Genomic DNA, 24,703 nt, shown 5'->3' with positions numbered 1-24,703 from the left:
GAGTTCTTATAAGTCTTTCAACTATTGATGCCTTTTTGGTGGAAAATGTAGAGTAATGATTAATATTATATTTTTGAACAACTTTTCTGAAATTACTATTATAAAATTCATTACCCCTGTCTGTTTGTAAATTGATTGGTTTACGTCCTCTTGATAATAATGTTTCAAACATTTTGGATACGGTTTCTTTAGTCTTACGTTTGAGTGGAAATGCCCAAGCGTATTTTGAGAAACAGTCAATAATCACTAATATGTACTTATAACCAGCATTCAGTTTTGAAAAAGTCTGCATATCTATTAAATCTGCTTGCCAGAGGTCATCAATATCTCTTAAAATGACGCTTCTTCGAGGAAAATTCACCCTTGCATTTTTATGAATTTCATTTACGACGTCCGCTTTGCTCATAATGTTTATTAATATTATATTCAAATTCTTTGTTAGAAATATTCTTTTCAACTTTTGTTACTCGATTCATTAAAACCGAAATGTTTTTATCTATATTCATCACCTTTTTCATACAGGCATCGATTTTGTTTATTATTTCTGTATTTATTGTATTAGATAATATATTTTCCTCCTTTATACTTAATACTTTATTAAATTCTGCTTTACAATTATAAATATCATTGTTATTTGTCATGTCTAAGACACGTTTATTTATTCACTGAGCATTAACATAATATTTCAATTTATTTTATTGCTTTACAATACCGGCTTCCTTTAATTCTTCAATAATTGATATAATTTCATTATCATGGTTGGTGTTTCCAGCGTCTTTGGATGCAATCAAAAGTTTAAGCCTTTCAATTAATTCATTTGGATCATCCCAATAAATATAATCTGTGTTACTTTTATAATGTTTTAATGCAGGTAAGTTACCACCTGTTTTAATGTTAGTGTCAAGTAATTGTGAAAAGAGAGGTTTGATAATACTGCAATATTTTATACCTTTGTCTCCTTTTAATTTTCCGTTTGGATCAAAATCTCGTTTATGTGCGTTTGTACGGGTTAACATTTCTTTGTATTCAGTTTTATCTTTTTCAGTAACAAGACTGAGATTGGGTTTGTTTCGCATCAATAGTTCTTTCAACCCTGCGGTTAATTCAAATTTTTTGTTGTCTATAGTAATAACATATTGTTTTTCAGTATCGGAAGTCTTATTTACCAAAGACAAGTATACATCAGAATTACCCATCATCAACTTTTTATTCGTGCTACGAATCCCGAATGGTATATTGATGTCCTCATATAAATCAATCATGTCTTCTTTTTTTAGAGATAGAAGTGTATCATTATTTTGTTCTTGAGAAGTTTTATTACTAACATTAGAGTATTCATAATATTCTGAATGCTGATCAGGAGCAATTATCTCTTTGAAATTTTTGTATCCTATAGAATCATTTAAATTCTGAGATTTGTCACTCGTATCTGTACTTGTAGTCATGTTAATAGCTGGTTTAACAAAAGAACTTTGCATAACGAGGTTTTCTAATGGTTCAGTAATAGGTTTAAAAACTTTTTTAAATTAATATTATTTTCATGTTCTTCATTATTTATCTTCTTTATTTTGTTTTTTATGTTATCTACTGCTTTGATAAGTTGATCTTTTAAATGTGTATCCATTTCAGCAGTCTTGACACCAACCTTTTAATACGAGCACTCAGTTTCAAGTGAGCCTTCGTCAACATTTAAAACATTAAATAATGGGAAATTTAAAAGTAAATAAATGTATCAAACCCCTGTCTATATCGTCCTTTATCTAGTGTACAATCTTTATTAATTAATAAAAAGCTAAAACAATCATCCCATATAATTGAACAAAGTTCTTTAAATTTTATCCAATCCATATCGGTGTTTACATGTTCATTGTATATATGTTTTAAGTTAGTATCATCTTGTTTAAAAACAATTAAGAGATTCACATTGTCTCTTAACAGTTGCTTCGGAATTTTGGAGTAAGTTTGCGATAAATAAAAACAATCAATTTGTCGATGTCTTCCCATAGCAAAGTAATTCCTAATGTTCACTTGATTTTCACATACAACATCATCGAAAATCATGATTGAATTGGTCATAGCATCATTTGGATGGATAACGTCTTTATTGTCATTAAATATTAAAAAGTTAGCATCTGGAATTTTCTCCATAATTAGTTGGAGGTAGCGATATTTTGGCTGAAAAGCGGTCTTTGAATACAAATAGATATTTTTAAACTTTAGACCATTTTCATGTAATAATAAATTTAATATTACATTAGTTTTACCACAGTTTGAAGGTCCACATATTATACAGCGGATTGTATTAGGTAATAATGTACTATGTCTTGTATTTTTATGCACGTCATTTTCAACGATTATATTATTTACTTCCAGAGTTTGGGTATGCTTAATGAATTTCATTGTTATTATGAAAAAAATATGATATCTCAACGCTTTTTATAGGATATGTCTTAACATAAATAAAACAATTGATTAACAGAGTAAATAAATTTATTAAATTTCTGGAGATTATTACAGATAGGTACAAAAAAAAAAAACAAACAAAAACAAATTTTAGTATCACATTATTATATAATTTAAAATATAGTCTTACAGTGCCCCCATGGTAATGTTTGTATATTGTCAGGCAATATCTGCCTTTTATCATCGTTGCAGTTTAAAACTACTTTATCAACTTGCTGTGAATATAAAACATGTTTGATTGATCGAATCATATTCATATTATGGGTATACACTTTTTTTGTTTGCAAAACTTTGTCAAAATGTTTAATTCTTAATTTATTCGTTATAGGTTTTGTGACACCTTTTGCTTTCGTTATTGTCTTCTTTACATTTTTTAAACAGTACAGTTTTGCTCTTAATCCAATAAATTCAGTAATTACCGTACCACCAAATTCATCTTTAAATAAACCAGGTACTTTAGCATTTAGTTTAGGTATACCATAAGGGTTATTGTGGTCATAATTACTAGTATCATATTTTGATATGTTTTTATTTAGATCATTGTAAAAGTCATCAGTAATAATGTTATAAAGAAGGCTATCAGTATCAGTATAACAGAGTTTCACGTTTTCTTTGTACGTTTTTTTAATGAAATTATAATGAAATTGATATAAATGTGTTTTTGCCAATTCTAAAACTGTAAATCCAATATAAATCGGGCGGTCTAAACAAATTTTTTCAGGACTTAATTGAACAGCCACAAAGTTTTCATTAAATATGGATACATTCTTTACATTAGGTTTTAATAATATTTTTTCTGCACCTAAGTGTTTGTTTGTTTTATTGTCATTGTCTTTCCATTTTATTGCTAATTGAACATGTAAATGTTTTCGCTTATTTTCAATTGTTTTTCCAAATATAGCATTATTTAATAGTTTAAAAAGTCTTTTCAAATGAAGTAGAAGCTTCTTGTCGTAATCGAGTATTTAGATCAATATATTTTTGTAAGAAGTTAGACTGTCTAAAACGTAGAATGCGATGTATTTTCTGTAACACTAACCCGTTCTTTAAACATTCCTTCAAATGTACGAAATGAATGATATAGTTGTATTTGTCATATAAATTTGCAATTAACTTTTCTGACTTCCCACCTGGGGGAACAAACCTTTCAGGTGCAAAAGGCAAATCGGCATGCAGATCGTGTAAATGATCAGGATAACTCATGTCAACTTCTAAAATGTATCCATGTTCACCGTTTTCTGGTATAGTCAGTATGTCAAAATTTCTAACCCGATCTAAAGTTAAAAACTCAAAGTCTGATACAGGTAATTTTTGTCTCATAGCATAACCATAGAGATTGTTACAATCCAGATACATCAAATATGAGGTGGGTCTAGAAGTATCAAAATCAGGGGTGTATTTATTGTTTGCTTTTGAATTCCGAAGAGAACACTGGGCTAATCCACCACGTATCCCTCTTTCTATCATCTGATATACTTCTAAGTCGTGTATTAACTGTAATTTTACGTCTGTAAACAAAAGCATAGCATCCCAACTTAAATTAGGTGCAGATACATAATAGGCTGGGTCTAGATTATAATGCTTCAAACTTGTATTTCTAAAATGTTCAAACACATCGCTTAACAACAAGACGTCACATTTTAAGTATAAATCAGTATATTCCCCTAAAGTCATTATATTAAAAGCTGACCACACAGTTTCGGCATGATTATAATCAATATCTGAGATGTGTTTAGATTTTAGAGTATTATAAAACATTTCTTTTGTCGGTAGTTTATTGTCTTCATATTTCAACCAGGAATCAATGTAATCATAGGGATAAACACCTTTACGTGTTAATAACTGAAAGTGGTGGGTATCAGTAAATTCTTTAGACAAGTTAACAAAATCCTCTTTATTCAAACTTTTGGTTAACTCAAATAAACTGGAACTAAGAAATTGAAAAGAATCGATAAACTTTATTTCAATTGGTTTGGCGCTCGATTTGTTAGTAGAATATATAGTTTTTGTTATGCTTGAATATTTTTCCTTGGACTGTGGCATTATTTTGATAGACCCGGGGTACTTTGCAAGTTCTTCTATAAATAAATGACTATCATACCCCGTCAAATTATGTAAGACAACTGGTATAAAGGAACAGATTCTGTATTTCAAATTGCAAAGTGAATGAGCTGCACCTCTGTACTCTGATGTAATGTGATCGTGATCACGGACTTTGTCACCAAATAAAAACTGCTTACAAATATGACAGTGTGTAGCATTCTCATAATTACACTTTTCTTTATATGTTAATGGATTCATAGGATTATTTTTAATTAGTATGTTGTGAATTTCATGAATATCGTTTATTAACCATTCAACAAAAACTTTTACACAATCTTCACCTCTGTAAGAAACATATTTATTCAAACTTGCATCGTGCGAGCAGCATATGTAATAACCGAAACATGTCGGGACATGCTTTTTTAGGTTTTGCGTATTTTTACTACTGTCTGAATTACAATTAATTAACATACTTTCAAAATCAGCGTATATAATAAAATTGATTTTTTGTTTACGTTCGAAGTTCTTAAATTGAATGACAGTATTTTCATTAGGTAAAACTGTTACAATTTCGGAACAATGGTGTGTTTTAAATTTATTATCGCTTTTAAAAAATTGCAAACATGAGTCACAGAAATGCATGTGGCCTCTATGTAAAGTTACTTGTCTTCTAACTAATCGTATCAGGTCTTTAATTAAACAGTAATGTCCTTTACCAACGACTTCAATATATAATAGATTAAAATGATTATTTTTCTTTGATTTGGATCTATATAGAGGACCTGTTACTGCATACTTATTATCCAATCCATATATACAAATGCTTATATCAGGGTTATTTTTTTCAAATAACTGTATATCGCTGACTGATAATGGGAATGACATTCCATCGATATTTAAAACATCTGAATAGTGCGGGTATGATTTAGTTCGACACACATTATTCTTTGCAGGATATAGACCAGCCAGTATACTCCATAAAAAGCAACAATTATCGTTGTTTTGAATATTAATGCAGCTTTTAGTATTTTTGACACTTGGGGGTAAAGGTATGTAAGTACCTCCTCGCATCGGACAATACTTGTTTACGTTAACTTCTAAATGACTTATTGCGACAAAAGACCAGCCTGATTCACGGTGCTCAAATTCTATAACTTTATTTTTTAAATGTTCAATCGTATTTTCAAACAGTTCATTGATATTTGTGTTTTCATAAATAACATCATATTTTGTATTGAATGACTTTAACTGTTGTTTGCCTGAATGAGGTAATGTAAAGTAAACGAAAAGCTCATAGTTTATTTTGATACTTTTATGTTCCCGTAATGACATTTCTACAACTTTCATAATGTTACTTTTGATATCACACAAAAACGTCTCAGGAGTTACGTATTCATTTTGTGTTGCATTCAGACGATAGGTGACTATTCTGTTTTTAAAGGCTGTTGCTATAATTTCAATATTATTCAAATCAGTTTTCAATATGCAATTCGATTTATGTAAATTAGTTCTCAAATGGGCATTGTATTCATTCTTAGGCAATTTAATTTGACATTTGTCACATTTCATTAAAATAGTTCTGGATAACGGACGGTTACGTGATCCCACTGTAAACAAAATAACACACTTTATAGATATCATTTTATTCCAAATTAGTACTACAATAGATATACATTTATAATTAATTAAAGTATGTATTATATAATACTTATATTCCATTTCATAACATAGGTAATGTAATTCAAAATGAATATGGGTAAAAAACATTATTAATAGATGTCAACAAATAAATGAGGGCTCACATCTGTGCTATTACTTTTACGCTGTGTTCAGGATAGTTGGATCCACGCATAGTTCAATCTATGCAATTGGTCCCATATTTTACAAAAAGGAATAATTCTATGTACGAAAAAGAAATAAATTCACTCTAACACGTTTGAACATTTAGTTAAAATTATTCACAGAACGTAAAAGGAATACCACAAATATCAGCTCGTTATTTATTAGTCATTTATTTATAATCCTCGTATTTTATTACAGATGCACTAATAAGTGTGGTAATAAGAGATATATACGATGGCTTAAATTGATCAATAATAATTGCTAACAAATGACGGCGCACATGTTCGGTATTCCTTTCGCGTTGCGTGAATAAAATTAGCCAAGTGTCTCCAAGCTTCAGTATTATCATCGGTTCGGTTTTTAATATTTACTACAGCATGACGCCATCGATTTACTGGTGTCACCTTTTCAATATCATCGCATTTATACACTTTGACCTCAACAAAGTGGGTGCCCTTTTTATCAGGATTTGTCTGACGAGCAAAACCGTTCGCAAGTCGTCGTGAAATGTACGATAATAATTTACCCTCCCCTGCAGGTTGGTTCGCTTCTAATCCCTCGTCATCGCTATCGGCACCGAATAGTTCCGCTGCAGTGCCGTGCCGCGGCTTCACAGGAGCTATTCTGACCCTCTTGCTCGAGCTTGCTGACGATGTCGATGGCTTGGATTTTTCTTTTTTCGACCGCGTCAGCCTTCGGTGGTAGCGGTGGCGGTGCTGGCAAATCTTCCTCAGTGGAGGATGAGAGATACGAATCGGTATGGGACGAACGTTTTGACCTGGAAATAAAAATAAGTTACTATTAAAATATTATTAATTTATAATCTGCGTTAGAATACTACGTAAAGGCTATTTTATGGTTTTGAGAACACACAACTATCTAATATTTATGTATACACCTACCTCTTGCTCGAGCTCGTCGATGTCGGCGGCTTGGATTTTTTCTTTTGTCGATCACGTCAACCTTCGGCGGTGGCGGCGGCGGTGCCGACGAATCTTCCTCCGTGGAGGATGAGAGATATAAATCTTCAGCGTGGGACGAGGGTTTTGACCTGGAAATAAAATAAATAATGTGCTATTAAAATAATTCATTTATAATTATAATTCTCCATTACTCTAACGTTGTTTTATTTGAATAATGATTAATTATTTTTACGAGTTTGTTACTTTGCGAATATAAATAAATAAATAATATAGGATATTCTTACTAAGTCCTACAGTAAGTTTGCGTTGCGAGTACTCGCATAATAACACATAGAAAACAACCATGACTCGGGAACAAATATATGTGTTCATCACACAAACCCTTACTGAGATTCGACCCAGAAGCCCCTGGCTTAGTAGCTAGTCACTAACCAGTAGGTCAGATAAGTCGTCAAAATTATATAAGCAACATTACAATATACATTTATTCACACTTACATTGTATGATGATGATGTCCTTGTAGCTTCAGTAGAGAGAACAGTGGGTTTTCCTTGCTTCCTGTGTAGCGGAATGAATCAAGAGGATCGATCTGAGGAGCTTAAGTAGTGAAAATTCACGTGGAGCTAACGCAATACCTATATGAAATTTGTCAACGTGATTGAAAAACGCAACTCAGCACTTAGTCGGTGGAAACAATCATCGATTGCAAATCCCACAACGCAGCAAAATCAGATCACCGTGTATAATATAAAACAAATACGTGAAGGTACTTACCATATATTTTTTTTATTCATTAAATTCATTTTATGGTTTTAATCTTAGAAAAACAGACAATGTCACGATCGGAGCTAGTATATTTTATTTGCTTTAGTGCATTATTGCTAACATCGTAAATCCAATCGTATCTCAATACAATGTGATGTCATTTTTTTTAAACGTTTGATTTTGAACTCTAATAACACAATAATTTCAGATATAAACCCCGAAAATAAGTGAAAATATTATTTACTCTTATATATTCAACGCGATTAGTTCTACGGAAAATATGTCGGTAAGTATTTTTTTTAGAGTGAGTGTTTGTATTATTATTATAAAATAATTTCAAATTATAATGGTTACATTACTCATACGTAATTGATATAAAATAATAATTAAGTAAATACAATTTTTAATGTATGTGTCTGCTTAGCGCTAAGTCCACCTGTAGTCACCTACTTCGTTAATTTCATCGGATTTCTCTGTAACTTATGTTTTTTTTGTGTGCAATAAAATATTTTATTATTAATGTAACTTATTTCAAGTTTTCATTTAATTAAAAGTTAATACTCGTAGTTAACATTAAACTAATAACTTAATTATTAATTACAGGATACATCAGAACACCTATTCAACTTCGTTCCTTTGGCATCATCCCAAACTCAAAGTCAGAGTGAACGGGAGTCAGGGGTGAGACGTCTGTCCTTGGGGGTCAAGAGGAAGGCAACACCCGTTTACTCGTTTATCAAAAAACCACATCGGAATGGAGGTACAAAAGTCATCAAAATAGAAATTTACGACAGTAACAAATTGAATGAGAACTTTGAACATATATGTAAATGTAATGCCGAGCTGTGTGCCCAATATGTAGTGAAAAATACGTTATTAGACCAAGTTTACGAATTAACGCGTAGAGTAATTGACAAGATAGACGAAGGTTTGTCCTCAGATACGCCACATGGGTACACCATCGAATAAGGGTACAATTTAATGTGATTGTGTAATATGAACATAGTTCTTAAGTTAATAAACATTATAAAAGTACACGTAATTTCATTTAACTATATCCAACTTTTACCTCAATGTTAATTACCTAGAGTAGGTACATAAAACTATAAAATAATATCTTATTAAGAGAACAGTACCTAACTCATCAGTACGAAATCAAAATCATTACTCATATCGGGTAGACATTTCTATTTAGAGATTTCAGATTACATACCTCAATGTATACAAAAACTCGATTATAGTTATACGTGTTAATTACCTACTAATATTCTAAATATCCCCCTCTTAAATACATGACTTCCTTAATTGATGTAAAATTAGCACATATTTGAATAGGTAGGTAAAACGAGTCAACTAGATGTACCTAGTACAAGCATTCTCCTATCTCGCTAGTTCCATTGAATACATGACTTCTTGAATGGAGACGAAATTAATATTTGAATGATGATTTCTTGGATTGCTTTGAAAAGTATTCGAACGTGTAATATTTATTGCAGTTACATTTACCTACAATCTACAAGTATTCTGCTACCTCACTTCTTGAATATGAGACTTCTTAAGTGAACGAAAAATGTTTTAATGATCGATCGATTCGAATTAGTACCTATTATAATGTGTAATATTGGTGGTAGCTAGATGTACCTACTAGCATTATAATACCTCACTACTTGAATACGTGACATCTTGAATGGATGCAAAATGAGTATTTGAATGATCGATCGATTCAAATTAGTATTCTAATGTGTAATATTGGTGGCACCTGGATCTTCTTTGATCCAGGTGCACCAATATTACACTACTTAGGTAGTATGCAGACATTAAACGTCGATACGAACTCTAATATATATAATTGAGAAAATGAGGAAGGTCTGGCTACTCTGGGATCTTAGTCCATGACTATTATCACATGTTAGTTACGTGTGAATGTGTCGAATACGTTGCATTCTTGAGGTTTGGTAAGGGTGGCCGTAGGGCTGCGCCACGGCTGATCGGCCAGTCAAGGCGAGTTACAACCCTATGCTTCGCGTATTGTGTTTTGTAAAAATGCTTGTATGTTATGTATACTATGCATTTCGTGGCATTAAATGGGCCATTTTTTTCAAAGTTGTCCACCCCACTTTTTTTTTGGATTTGGAATTTTTATGTGGTTTCCACTCAGAATCGCGAGCTCTTTCAATTCTAATAGGAGAAAATAAATGTCCCAAGGTTTTTTTCCCATTCCGTTACCATTTTTTCATACATTTTGTATGGCGATAACGGAATGGAGGCTTCGAAAAAATGCATGGAAATCTTGGGACTTTTTTTTCTCCTATCAGGATCGAAAGAGCTCGCGATTCTGAGGATTAATCGCGTAAAAAATACCCATGTTACAAAAAAAGTGGGGTGGACAACTTTGAAAAAAAATTGTCCAAATACGTGTATTTTTACTGACTAGGCTCTGCGGATATTTTAGAAGCAGACAGTTAGATGATCTCGGCTTCCGTTCTACTTACTAATAATTATTAAAATTGTTTGATAAGATGTTATTACTGCATGAACTATATCTAGCAGGATTCGAATATTTCGAACCCTTGCATACACCTCTCCTCATCGTCCGAAACGATTATTTTTAATTTAGGTTGTCGCTTAAGGCAGGGGACATTTTTTTTTATGTGAAAACGAGAGTCTACTCCGTTTCATTCTAGTAAGAATCTCTTCACGTTCACTTCAAAACGTTGTGAAGTCATTTTATCAGATACAGTAATAATCAAGAATAAGAAAGCGGTCACCGCAACCTATGGACGCCCGCAACTTAAGGGGTGTCACGTGCGCGTTGCCGACCCATTAGAAACTGTTATAATTTAAAAATGATTTTGATAGGACCTCAAGAATCGTCTTGCTTGTTGGAGCATATCTCACATACGACTTTGACTTCGTTGCACATGCACCAATCAACGTAAGATATCTAAAAGGTCGTATCAAAACAAGAGAAATTATATAAAAAGTTGTTAAGACAGAATCAGGTTCATTTCAGGCTTTTGAGCTAAATAGCCACGGTACGGACAGAAGCCTGCCCCGGAAACAATCCATCACGGTAACGTCTAAATACACTGAGCCTGCTGCTTGGGATCGTGATTTTACGTCAAAAATTAAACCTATCGTAAATTATCTTTTGAGCTCCTATTTGAGAAAACTAAATTACCTGTGTAAACTTTTTTAAGAAAATTAATACTCGTTCCGTTTTCTGAACGCTTGCTCAACGCTCAGTAGGTTAGCGATCCCTGGTCACTAATCATCTAATCAATTAAGAACATGAATCACACTGAAAATTTAGGACAGAAATTGCTACCGCAACCACTGTAAGAAAAGAGTACAAAGTCAGAAAATGTATGAGTTTTGATAGTAACCGCAGGTTGTTATGTATTGTTGGCGCGCCACCTGGGGAGATAAAATGTCAGTTTTCTTCCTCATTCATAACACGAAATTAAAATTTTTGCTCACGCTATTTTCGTTCTAAAATGTATTTGAATTCGAAACATAAAGTTCGCCACCGCTGTCTCCTATTTGTCGTCGTACTAAGAAGATCGCAGCCTTAGTAAAAACATAGGAAGGCAAAACAGTTTTTTAGAAAAAATGCACACATTAATCCAACTTATCGTTATATTCGTCCTGCTACAAAACAAACAGACGCTGAGGGTGAATACTCGCCGGGAATTATTAGTTTTATTTTAGGGGAGTGCTTTAGACATTCCTGGTTGTTCTCACTGCGACGCCGACGAGACTCAAAATTTTAGAAAAACCAGTGTTGAACCACGGAATCACAGAAATTATAGGATCCTATACATTCTACGACTCGTCTCTTCCCGAACATACTCTATTAAAAAGTAATCGGCAATGCGGCATCGCTTCACCGTCAGTATTCCAAAAATACGCACTAAGCGTTTCGCTTCAACATCTCTTTTGCGATCCGCCAAGGAGTGCCCTGCCTGAGTCTGTGTTTCCACACGAGTATAATCCAGGTCTTTTTAAAGCAAGAAGAAATAGGTATCTCATAGGTAAGCGTGCTCCAGCAGGTGTGATCGTGGTCAAACGTCTACCTATTCATACTAAAAAAAATGCCATGAGCAAGAGCAATGCCATCGCTTGTGGTAGTATTTGGGTAGTTTCATAGATGTATAAGTTTGTTAGTATTACTTTATTGCGATAAATTGCCATCAATCATCACCGAGTTTTATTGCCGTGTATATCAGTCACCCTTTAACTTATTCATGTTATATCATAGATATTCCTGGGCCGATATGTAATTTTTATAAAAGTCCTTTAAAAAAAATTGAAAAAAAAATGTATACCTAGATATTCCTCACAATTTCGATATTTCTTTTATGCGTAGCTATCAAAGTAGTATTTTATTTATTTTATTTTATTTACCAGATAACACACACACAACACACATACATAACATTTATTTATCAGATAGGACTCTAACTAGCATACGGACTGCTTGCTGGTGCATTGCCGGCTTTTAAGGTGGGTGTACGCCCTTTTCTTGATTTATACAGAAGTCTCGTGATATCCTCCTGTTCAAATTATTTTTTTTAATACCTTATAATCAGTACCTAACCTAACGGGTTAAAATACAAATTTTGCGATCAAGTTTGTAAAAGCGTTCGACTAGCTAAAGACGCGATTGGAATGATATTTCTGCTTGCTAGAGATAGGTTCGCTGTGCTTAAATAGGATAAAAATATATGCATTTTAAAAATTGCGTCATGATTAAAACCTTTGTTTACCAGCTAGAATCTGTGATCTAGTTTTATAGAACAAATTAGCTTTTGCCCAAGGCTTCGCTCGCGTTAGAAAGAGACAAAAGTAGCCTATGTCAGTCTCCATCCCTTCAACTATCTCCACTTAAAGAATCACGTCAATTCCTCGCTCCGTTTTGCCGTGAAAGACGGACAAACAAACAGACACACACACTTTCTCATTTATAATATTAGTATGGATTATTAATCCAGAAAGCTATAAATGAAGGAAAAGTGTATGACAAGCGTTAGTCGACATTTATGTCATATTTAAGTTTCACAGTAGGGTCAAAAACTTGCTTAAATTAATTTAGAAAGAGGAAACCATAGATGTTTTATTAAACTGGAAAGGATAGGAATCCCTACGATAATTCAAAATTAAAATAGGTTGATGGCTTTAGTATTGGGGGCAAAGGGGTCGCCATACTTAAAAAAATAGGATTTATTAAATAAAATATGTATGATGATAAAATTTGATGACAATTAACGGTGTTACATCTCGGGAGCTACATGCGTCTATGGGCTACGCAGGTAACTTACCATCGGGTAGGTCACATAATTGTTTGCACTTACGTAGTATAAAGAAATATAACAAAGCTAAATTTGATGTTTTCTGTATTTTACACACATTACCTGTTGTTACCTCTGTTTAATTTGTTTTGTTTCTTGTGTATTACTTGTAAACTATGTGAGGTGTGCAATAAAGTGTATTGTATTGTATTGTATTGTACCTAATTTAAATTTTAAACATAGGTATGTGTTATAAATAAGCTCTACATACCTTACGAATCAAATATGTCAGTGTCCAAAGTTACTGTGTAGGTTTAAAGAGACGTCATTTTTAAACCCAGACATATCCGATCCATCCATCGTATTTAAACTTAGTTTTTTAACGTATCTAAAAGTTAGAATTTGAATCGGGCCATATAGTCTGTTTTGTAAAGAGACGAGTCGTAAAATATATTGGAACTGATTCAACTGATAAAAATGACTCAACTATTTTCCAATTCTTTTAACAATAACTTTTCTCAATAACTGCATACGCTTCATTTTTTGCCTACGCAAATATGATCACATCTCTTCTTATCGTTCCCAGCTTGGCTGGCTTCCCATCCGTCAACGACGCAGTGTCCGCATGCTTTGCTCTTTATACTCTGTGCTTAATGATCCACACGCTCCTGTGTACCTCAAGTCCCTCTTTCAGTACTATGGTGTCTCTCGCGAGCGCCGGCTCCGCTCTTCTGGCAATATGACCTTATCCATCCCACCGCATCACACTGGCTTTATGTCTTACTCTTTTCGCGTGCATGTAGCGCGCCTTTGGAACTGCCTTCCACTACATATTAAAAATGCTCCAAATAAGTTCGCTTTTAAGAAATCTGTACGTTCTTTCTTTGCTGGTAGAATGAAGGATTCCTAGTTGTTTTTATATATGTATGTATGTATGTATGTATGTATGTATGTATGTATTTTTGGAAATATATATTTAGGTTTATGTATATTTATTATGTAACTTCTTATGTAAAGTTTTAGTAATATCACCGCCCACAATATCTCTGCTTTGCCTAAAGGTTGACTGGTAGAGAATGCTGTCTGGCATTAAGTCCGCCTTTTGTACTATAAGTTTTTCTTTCTTTGTGTACAATAAAGATTAAATAAATAAATAAATAAATAACAATAGTGAGTAATAATCGTGAAATTTTAAATCAGCGTCTTCTATTTCCTCACAGACTAATCGATTGTCCCGACTTGGCCTCGATAAGAAACTATTTAAAATCCGAAGGGTGGTTACCAAACTTAGCTATCTCCGATCTATAGTTATTCAAAGAAACATGCCGTGACAACCGCCAATACAATGTCATCGCAAATCATCGCGTACCAGCAAAAAACCGCATTGTTTCTACTAATAAAAACTTCTAATAAACATGCAACTAAGCTACGGGCTTCCGGGCAAATAAAACATAAAAATATATCCTATTTTCATAGGGCGGGGGTGGCGCCCCCTTGGGGAGTTTGCGCAAAAACCCAAAAACATCGAAATGAAAATGAGTGTAGGGGGGCGCCTCCGCTGTGTTGGTAATTCATTTTTAACATTAAGCCTGTGTGGGTTTTAAAGTACAGTCAAGACAATATGTGTTAATGCGTAATGACTGTGCTTATTTGGATTGACTGTGATTTACTTTTGTAAATGTGTCTGAAATGTATTGAGCATTTGATAGACATGTTAATTAGTTATCCCGATAAATATTTATGATTTTTCATATTCATATTGTAAAATACATAGGTATACGTAACTCGTTTTTAATCAGAAGTGGGATCGAATTGATAAATAGTTTAAAAATATCGGTGTCTTACGATTCGCGATGTAATTTATTATATTATTAGTAGGTATATTTTTGTTTGAATAAAACTTATTATTTAATAATTAAACCAATACATAACGATTCGTAATATTTTTTTTTAATATTGCAATTAAAGTTTCAACTGTATGTAAATATTCAAACAGATATGATGACGGAATAAAGTTTAATTCATATTATTTCATCTTTTTTCAAATATTTAACTACTAGCTAGTTACTTTAGTTTGAAGTACTAATTAGCAAACTAATATAGTCCTAATTATTTAGTAGGGTAAGTGGCGCCGAGTGTACCCGCGAGTTCGCATACCCCCTACACACACCTACACGCACTAGCGAGAACATAAAACGCAATTTTGTATTAGATTTAATTTGAGTCGCACACTGGTGCGCCGCTGTGTGCGTGAGGAAGTACCGCTTTCTACGCACAAATTGATTACGATCGTCGCCGAAAAGAGGAATTTGCATACACGTGGAACCTTTTCCCTTTCTCTAAAAAAAATCAATCCATTTCCCGCGCTCATCGGTCGTGTTTTGTTTCTTAATTTGCGAGCGCGCGTCTTGGGAGTGGAAGTTTGTCTATGGTCATGCGTGATAGTGTAGGGCTAGTGCAGGTGCATGGCAGTATTGCCAGTGCGGCCGGGTCCGCCCGTGCCGGCGCCGCGTCGTCGAGTGAGAGCGCGATTTAAAAACTATACGAACCCGCGCAGCGAGCGCCAGCCCGTAATACCACCCCCCGCGTAATGATTTTTTGGCGATGAATTTATATTCGCGCGCGAGCGGTGCCACTTTTTCGACCCCCTAAAACCCCCTCCCCCCGCTCATTAACGCAACCCAGATATGCAATTCTGATCTTTGACGAGGAGGCTGTAGTGTCGGCGGGCGCCTCGTCGGGAGAGGTGCCCCGTTTTGTTTTTTCCCGCCCGGCTTCATTATTGATGGCATCGGGACGGTAATGCGGAAGCATGTGTGAACGTTTCATTACAAAAGGTGGACGCCGCTCGTGTTAATATTGCAGACCGGCCGGACCCGACCGGACGGGTGGACGCCTCCGCAAAAAAAAACTTTAAAATAAAAAAGAATAATTGGCGCAATTAGTAGTCCGGTGGCGAAGATTCCATTTTTGAGAATTTGAAATTTTAAGTTTGGAACGCGTGGCGCGCAACTATCGCGCGGCTAAAGTTTCCGAAGTTGGGCGAAGTTCTCACGTGCGTGTGTGGTCGGCGGACAGTTGACGAACTTGGTTCGGACAGAATATTCGCGTCGCGCTTTTCCGATTTTTTTTATTGGCGGGCTTTCGGCGGACATTGACTTGTGACTTTGTTGAAGTTTTTGTTGATTGTTTTTTGTTGTTATTTTTGGGAGTGAGCGGCTACTGCAAAAGGTAAGTTTTACATTTAGACAACAATTGAAAATGCACAATTAAAACTGCTTCTACTTTTGCTTGTTATTTTAGATTCTCACAAAATTTAGAGGGAACCGGAAGTGTACTTCTCTATTCACAGAAATCTTTAATCCTTTACAAGTCATAGATTTGAATATTCAACAAGTTTGTGACTTAATCTTTTTTTTAATTTCTCTCGCGAACAATTAGGTTGACCCTTCTTAAGTTAGCTATTATTATGATAATCTATGAAACTGGACGCAAGGGACAGCTCGCTGCAAGTGGACCGCGACCTCCACATTAGACGCTCCTGCATAAATAATTTAAAAAGTAATAAATTAAAAAAGTTGCATCGGACCGTTGACGATGCAAATCAAGAGTTTAGACGATTATCGCTTGATTATATTATTTTGGTTGATTATGATAATAATAAGCTGATTAAATGGTTTTCTTTAAATATCCTGCAAAATGTATGCACTTTAGTAAACATATTACGTGATAGGTAGATTAGATATTAATTATTAATTCTAGATTCTTATTACAATAGAGCTATTAGGTATTGAAAACAAAACTATTGAAGTATTTCATCACTTACGTAAAAAATATTTTTAAGTCAAACTCATTTAAACGACTCATATTTTGTTATTATAACTAAACCTATAGTTATATATGTTAAACTATATCTCTTCATATTAATTCACACTTTGATAAAAAAAATATAGCACAATAAAACCCACATCAATATCGTCAACAAAATAAAAAAAAACTCGACCGGTCACATACGCATTTTTCCCCGCGCAATCACTTTCGCGCGTTTCGAGCGCACAGGCCGCGAGCGCGATTCTGCAGAAGCTAGCTTGCAGCGCGCCACCCGTTGCAGCCCGTTGTCGCCTTTGCCTAAGTTCCTTTTTTGAATTTGGAATCTATTCTTTTCTTCGACCGTTTTGTTTGCAAGCCTGTTTGGGAGACTAGTTTTGATTTTAGAATTGGGATGTTGCAATGTTTTTTTTTGTAATAGTTAGCCTATGTACTTATAGGTATGTTGTTAATTTGAATGTGCGTTGTATTTTATTCAATACAATTCTAGCTTAATTAAGTAGGTATATTTACTATGAAACAGGTACCTAATAAAATTTGAAGAAAGTTTCAGAAAGTAGAATATTTTTAACCCTTTTTAGGAAAAAGTCGTTGAAAATATTTATAAAGAAGTCCTACTTTCTTATAAAATAGTTGTAGTCCAGTTTAGTGCCGCCGCTAAGCGGCGCTTCCTAGGAAATTAGCAAGTCGCCGAATCGCATCCAGACGAGCATCGATTCAGCATCCGTTCCAGACTAGAAAAAAGTAAAAAACGGTGACAGACTCATTCCGCCGCCGTCTCCTTTCTAATCGCGCCCCCACACGCACGCGCGAGTTTTTAATTGCACCCCCACCCTCACCCCGGAAAAAAGGGCCCGAGCACACGATGGATTAGCATACAGCCTCGCAGAGAAACGGTGAGCGCACCCCTTCAGTTTTTGCCGCCATATTTTTTCGCGGTATTTCGGCGGGGGGCTGCGTAAGCGCCGAAACGTTAGTCGGCAGCGGCCGGCACAATGTGCAACACCTGCACGCGCGCTCGCAAACACGCTTACAGTGACCACAGTGCGTGAGTGGATTGTTTTTTTTAAAAGGTGAGTTCTAGCATTAGTTTATCGGCCTAGCCAAATTCGCGATAGCTGGGAGCAAGGTCGCCTGATAAAAATTATTTGCACAAAAATGGATAACCTCATTTCGGGACAACGGCGCGTTGTGCTAGAACAGTGACTATTTTTTTAATCGCTACTTTTATCAGTTGAATGCGATTAGAGCTATGAAACTGGCTATTGCAAAAAAATCTATCTCTTTCTAGAGCTGCAATTAAGAGCGTAACAGACTAGCAGTTCATAACTCGAGTCGCGAGTTTACTCAGTGTCTATGTGAATCTCAACGAGTAATAACATGTATCAAAATTTAGAAGTAATGTATCCGAAGTTTTGTAACTAAACTTTACCGATGAAAAAAGACAATACTGAGTTGTCATTCGCGAGTGAACGGTGAACTGAAAAATGTGGCTAAAAAAATTGTGTACCGTGTTAAAAAATAGACGGCGTAGTTTATAGGCACCCCACAAAAAAAGGTAAACACGACTCTATCAGTCTATGCCACTTTCGTTTTCAGCGGGCATGAAAAAAGTTGTCAAAAATATTTTCCAGTTCATAATTCTATTACTAGTAGGATTAAAACGGAGGGGATCGGCGGTTAGGTGTTTTATTTTTCTGCCAATTTGTTCAAATGAAAATTGACGTTTGGAATTCGAATCCTGTTGAAAAACCGTTACACACGTGACACGTGTGATAAGTTTCAAGTCTTATAGTTGAATGTCACACTATTAATTGATAACTTAAATTTCGTGTGTGAATATTGAATACCTACTCGTACTTTAAAATAACGTTACACATATTTATCATAATTTCATATATTACGTAATACCTAGTCCATAAAATTATGATTATAATTATCCTAGTGATAATTAATTTAATGTAAATGTCCTACTCGTAATTAAAATAACATAAACCGGTCAAATTTAAGTACATATTAGTATTAGTACATATTAGTATTATTTGTAAGGAACAAACTTATACGATAAAAATAAGTTTTATATTCGCATATTATTTACCCGCCGCTTTATTTCATATTGATGTAAGTTACCGTATAATACATATAAAAAATAAAACTATTTTAAAATCATGTATAATTAAAATATTTTATTTTATTATCCTTGAAGGGTGTTGTAAGTTATAATCTATTTTGTTAAATTCTTTTATAATTATAACTGTTTGTTTATATATAAAAATGATTTATTCAGTAGCACAGATAGTTTACTACAATCAGGTTGGTGCCTCTTTTTAAGTATAAAAAATACCAATGTCAAGAGAGACCGCTCCTCCATTAAGATTAGCTACAATGTTAATAATATGGTTTAGGTAGTTGACATGGAAAAATCAAAGAAAGCATTACAAATAGGTATTAAAATAAGTTTTCCGTGTGTTTGTACAAGCAGGATTCCTTAGCGTCTGGAAACAGCTAATGTACCTAACCTATTCTAAGAAGTTCTACCAACATACATTTTATCACTAGAGTTCACGGGTTCAATGTTGTAAAAATGACACGAATGATACATTTAATACGTATATTTGTAACTACAATACAGATAGGTATGCCCTATAAACACATTACTCACTGTAGCTAGTTATTAACATTTTTATAAAAACATTAAATTTTTTAACACCTTCATTACAAAAAGCAATCCTGGAAAAAAACAAGCTTATAATCGTCTACCAATGACATGAACAGAATGCAATGCCACTTATTTTACCTAATTACAAAGTCAAAAGCAACACTTTGACACTTACAAATCCGATTCATGTCATATCCAGATCTATTTTTTTACGTATTCTGAAATTCTAACCAAGCCGCAGACGCAAATTGTAACGTAGCAAAATGGAATCAACTGAGAAGTATAAAAAATCTATATTAAATCATTTTAAATCAAGGAACATTAAAATAATCTACAAATATCCCTGCGAATTAAGAAACTCCTTAAGTCGGCTCAACATCTTCTGCAAAGGAAAATATTATGAGCCGTAGTAAATGTTTTATATTTCCGGAATCTACTTAAATCTAAACCTAGCTCCGGTTTCCAACGAAGTATAACTAACTAAAGGAAATATTATTGGTTCGAGTCTTTCAGCTATGAAACGAGATTTTTCTATCTTATGAATTTTTACTTGTTTATCTAAAAAAAACCGGCCAAGAGCGTGTCGATCCACGCTCAGTTCTTCTCAGCTCAGGGTTCCGTAGTTTTCCGTATTTTTCTCAAAAACTACTGAACCTATCAAGTTCAAAACAATTTTCCTAGAAAGTCTTTAATAAAGTTCTACTTTTGTGATTTTTTTCATATTTTTTAAACATATGGTTCAAAAGTTAGAGGGGGGGGACGCACTTTTTTTTCCTTTAGGAGCGATTATTTCCGAAAATATTAATATTATCAAAAAACGTTAAATACCTATCCAACAATATATCACACGTTGGGGTTGGAATGAAAAAAAATATCAGCCCCCATTTTACATGTAGGGGGGGTACCCTATAATTACAATTATATTATATTATATTATATACATTTACTATTATAAACATTTTTTTTCCATTTTTTATTTTTGCACTTTGTCGGCGTGATTGATATACATATTGGTACCAAATTTCAGCTTTCTAGTGCTAACGGTTACTGAGATTATCCGCGGACGGACGGACAGACAGATAGACATGGCGAAACTATAAGGGTTCCTAGTTGACTACGGAACCCTAAAAATGAGAGGATTTCGGATGTAGGACACATATCCCATACATTTAAGCCGCCATCTTTGATTTTTGCCTTAGAAATCCTTTTGACATCCGATATCGGATCGGATAATGTGGAAACGCACTTACCATTAACATCAGATGATCAAGATGATCTAAATTATTTATTTAATAGTATGGCGATGTGTAGAAATGGGTAAAATAAAAAAATATATGGCAACATCCAAGTATTGCAACCGCTGCACAGCATTGGGCGTCAAGTTCATAGATCTTATCTATCAAATATCAATCGATCTCATAGAATGAGAATTCCACAGCATCTTTAAAAGTGTAATAAATATAAATATGTATTCATTTATAAACGTTAATCTTTCGTGAGACATATTCAAAAATTACGTTATTATATCGCTACTGCTGCGACATGTTTCGGGCCAATTTTTGGAGGCCCCTCTTCAGGTACAGCGGGGCAAATCTCGACTGGGAGGCAATAGTAACTGATCCATTTTTTCCATTATTACACTATGATTATATCTAGGTGGATGTACCCACTGAACACGCCTACCATATATAACCGATGGAAACTCTATTTAATAATGCAAACATTGCAAAACATGGAAAAAATAGACCAGTTACATTTGCCCCCCAGTCGAGATTTGTCCCACTGTACCTTATGGGAGTTCACGCGGTGGCTAAACTCCGTGCAAGTGTATAACGTGTGTACAACCGTAGTTTTATTAAATATTTAAATATTAATCTGTATCATTACACTGTACCTAGTGAAACCTATTCTATGCACAAGAAACTTCAAGCATAAGTTACATAGAAACATGAAACTGTTCATGCTTTGATTTATTTGCTAAAATGAAAGCACAGGTACATGCATGCAAATACAGTTTAGAAATCCTTATACTAATATAACAAAATTCTTAAGATAAAAACCAGATAACATTAAACAGATTTCAAAATACGTCACAGATACAATTTAAAAGATTGAAATGAAAAAAAAATGTCAAATTAATTGAATAAATTAGCAAAATATTCGTCAATTCAGTAATATGGTCTATTTATAAAATATAAAATATTAGACGACCGGTCTGGCTCAGTCGGTAGTGACCCTGCCTGCTGAGCCGCGGTCCTGGGTTCGAATCCCGGTAAGGGCATTTATTTGTGTGATGAGCACAGATATTTGTTCCTGAGTCATGGATGTTTTCTATTGTATATTAGTATGTATTTATCTATTTAAGTATGTATATCGTCGCTTAGCACCCATAGTACAAGCTTTGCTTAGTTTGGGGCTAAGTTGATCTGTGTAAGGTGTCCCCAATATTTATTTATTTATTTATTTTATTCTTTCACTTTTCTGTCAAATAATTTAGTGTCATCACAGTCTCTCAAATCTTTGGTCAGCTTATTGTATACCTTGATAGCATTATTACCTAGACTTTTGTTAAAGTGTGCATAACTAGATACAGGTAAAGCTAGTTTGTCATTGTTCCTTAGGTTATAATTTTGACTATCCCCAATCGTAGAATAAGATGCTTTATTACGATGGATATACAAACATATACAGTGCTTGCCTGTGTGGTGACAGGTTAAGAATTTCACTACTTTCTTCCCGTGGTGCAAGTGTATAACGTGTGTACAACCGTAGTTTTATTAAATATTTAAATATTAATCTATATCATTACACTGTACCTAGTGAAACCTATTCTATGCACAAGAAACTTCAAGCATAAGTTACATAGAAACATGAAACTGTTCATGCTTTGATTTATTTGCTAAAATGAAAGCACAGGTACATGCATGCAAATACAGTTTAGAAATCCTTATACTAATATAACAAAATTCTTAAGATAAAAACCAGATAACATTAAACAGATTTCAAAATACGTCACAGATACAATTTAAAAGATTGAAATGAAAAAAAAATGTCAAATTAATTGAATAAATTAGCAAAATATTCGTCAATTCAGTAATATGGTCTATTTATAAAATATAAAATATTAGACGACCGGTCTGGCTCAGTCGGTAGTGACCCTGCCTGCTGAGCCGCGGTCCTGGGTTCGAATCCCGGTAAGGGCATTTATTTGTGTGATGAGCACAGATATTTGTTCCTGAGTCATGGATGTTTTCTATTGTATATTAGTATGTATTTATCTATTTAAGTATGTATATCGTCGCTTAGCACCCATAGTACAAGCTTTGCTTAGTTTGGGGCTAAGTTGATCTGTGTAAGGTGTCCCCAATATTTATTTATTTATTTATTTTATTCTTTCACTTTTCTGTCAAATAATTTAGTGTCATCACAGTCTCTCAAATCTTTGGTCAGCTTATTGTATACCTTGATAGCATTATTACCTAGACTTTTGTTAAAGTGTGCATAACTAGATACAGGTAAAGCTAGTTTGTCATTGTTCCTTAGGTTATAATTTTGACTATCCCCAATCGTAGAATAAGATGCTTTATTACGATGGATATACAAACATATACAGTGCTTGCCTGTGTGGTGACAGGTTAAGAATTTCACTACTTTCTTCCCGTGGTGCAAGTGTATAACGTGTGTACAACCGTAGTTTTATTAAATATTTAAATATTAATCTATATCATTACACTGTACCTAGTGAAACCTATTCTATGCACAAGAAACTTCAAGCATAAGTTACATAGAAACATGAAACTGTTCATGCTTTGATTTATTTGCTAAAATGAAAGCACAGGTACATGCATGCAAATACAGTTTAGAAATCCTTATACTAATATAACAAAATTCTTAAGATAAAAACCAGATAACATTAAACAGATTTCAAAATACGTCACAGATACAATTTAAAAAAAAAACCGGCCAAGTGCGAGTCGGACTCACGCACCGAGGGTTCTGTACAAACCTGCAAGGTTTACAAAGTTCGTTCATTATTAAAAAAAAATATATTATGTGATGTAACTAAAAATTTATGGTTTTCGTAATTTTTCCTTTATCTATGCTATAAGACGTTGCTTCGTACCAAATTTCAAGATTCTGAGTTCACGGGAAGCACCCTGTAGGTTTTGATTCCCTTGCAAGTGTCGAAAATTTGCGGCATAAACGGCTGTATCTTTTGATTGCGTTGGCTTAGAAGTTTGATTTTTTCACAGCTTCAAGGGACAGTAGACCTGAGTAATTGATATAAATTTCAGCTTCATACCTCCACGCGTTCCTGAGAAAAAGGGTCTTGACAGACGGACGGACGGACGGACAGACGGACAACAAAGTGATCCTATAAGGGTTCCGTTTTTTCCTTTTGAGGTACGGAACCCTAAAAATGTCAAATTAACTGAATAAATTAGCAAAATATTCGTCAATTGAGTAATATGGTCTATTTATAAAATATTCTTTCACTTTTCTGTCAAATAATTTAATGTCTTCACAGTCTCTCAAAGCTTTGGTCAGCTTATTGTATACCTTGATAGCATTATTACCTAGACTTTTGTTAAAGTGTGCAAAACTAGATACAGGTAAAGCTAGTTTGTCATTGTTCCTTAGGTTATAATTTTGACTATCCCCAATCGTAGAATAAGATGCTTTATTACGATGGATATACAAACATATACAGTGCTTGCCTGTGTGGTGACAGGTTAAGAATTTCACCACCCCTTTCTTCCCGTGGGTGTCGTAGAAGGCGACTATGGGATATGGGTTAAATTGTGGCATAGGCGAGAGGCTGGCAACCTGTCACTGCAATGTCACAGTTTCGTTTTCTTTCAACCCCTTATTTGCCAAAATATTATTG

General features: G+C 34.0%; 3 protein-coding genes across 6 annotated transcripts in view; 2 read left to right on the top strand and 1 right to left on the bottom strand.

Moving 5' to 3' along the window:
• Positions 1–24,703, top strand: part of LOC125230157 (broad-complex core protein isoforms 1/2/3/4/5) — a 206,448-nt gene that overhangs the window by 132,146 nt on the left and 49,599 nt on the right. Inside the window, exon 1 of one of the 4 annotated variants that reach the window (XM_048135204.1) lies at positions 15,848–16,559. The exons of 1 other annotated variant lie outside the window; for it this stretch is intronic. The gene's annotated coding sequence lies outside the window, so the exon portion shown is untranslated. Of the gene's footprint in view, positions 1–15,847; positions 16,560–18,094; positions 18,230–18,511; positions 18,715–24,703 lie in introns of those variants that run through there. 2 more of the 4 variants (XM_048135200.1, XM_048135203.1) reach the window with 2 other exon arrangements.
• Positions 3,379–7,903, bottom strand: LOC125230325. Its single transcript, XM_048135456.1, has 4 exons — positions 7,770–7,903; positions 7,251–7,399; positions 6,875–7,126; positions 3,379–6,113 (listed from the first exon to the last, which is right to left on the bottom strand). Coding segments are annotated over exons 1-4 (3,138 nt in total). The 5' UTR covers positions 7,772–7,903.
• LOC125230158 lies at positions 7,310–9,072 on the top strand. Its single transcript, XM_048135206.1, has 3 exons — positions 7,310–8,038; positions 8,246–8,323; positions 8,641–9,072. The coding sequence occupies exons 2-3, from the start codon at positions 8,318–8,320 to the stop codon at positions 9,004–9,006; spliced, it is 372 nt and encodes a 123-aa protein (XP_047991163.1). The 5' UTR covers positions 7,310–8,038; positions 8,246–8,317; the 3' UTR covers positions 9,007–9,072.

Source organism: Leguminivora glycinivorella, chromosome 10, assembly GCF_023078275.1.
Source record: "Leguminivora glycinivorella isolate SPB_JAAS2020 chromosome 10, LegGlyc_1.1, whole genome shotgun sequence".
Classification (NCBI taxonomy): Eukaryota; Metazoa; Arthropoda; class Insecta; order Lepidoptera; family Tortricidae; genus Leguminivora; species Leguminivora glycinivorella.
The sequence above is the reverse complement of the archived record's forward strand: the minus strand, read 5'-3'. Positions and strand labels throughout refer to the sequence as shown.

What these genes read in the sequence shown, in the direction of transcription:
- LOC125230325 (XM_048135456.1), bottom strand. An exon ending in TCGACGAGCTCGAGCAAGAG is followed by an intron (nt 7,127 to 7,250) that starts GTAGGTGTATAC and finishes TTTTATTTCCAG; the next exon opens with GTCAAAACGTTCGTCCCATA. An exon ending in GAACCAACCTGCAGGGGAGG is followed by an intron (nt 6,114 to 6,874) that starts GTAAATTATTAT and finishes TTTTGTTTACAG; the next exon opens with TGGGATCACGTAACCGTCCG.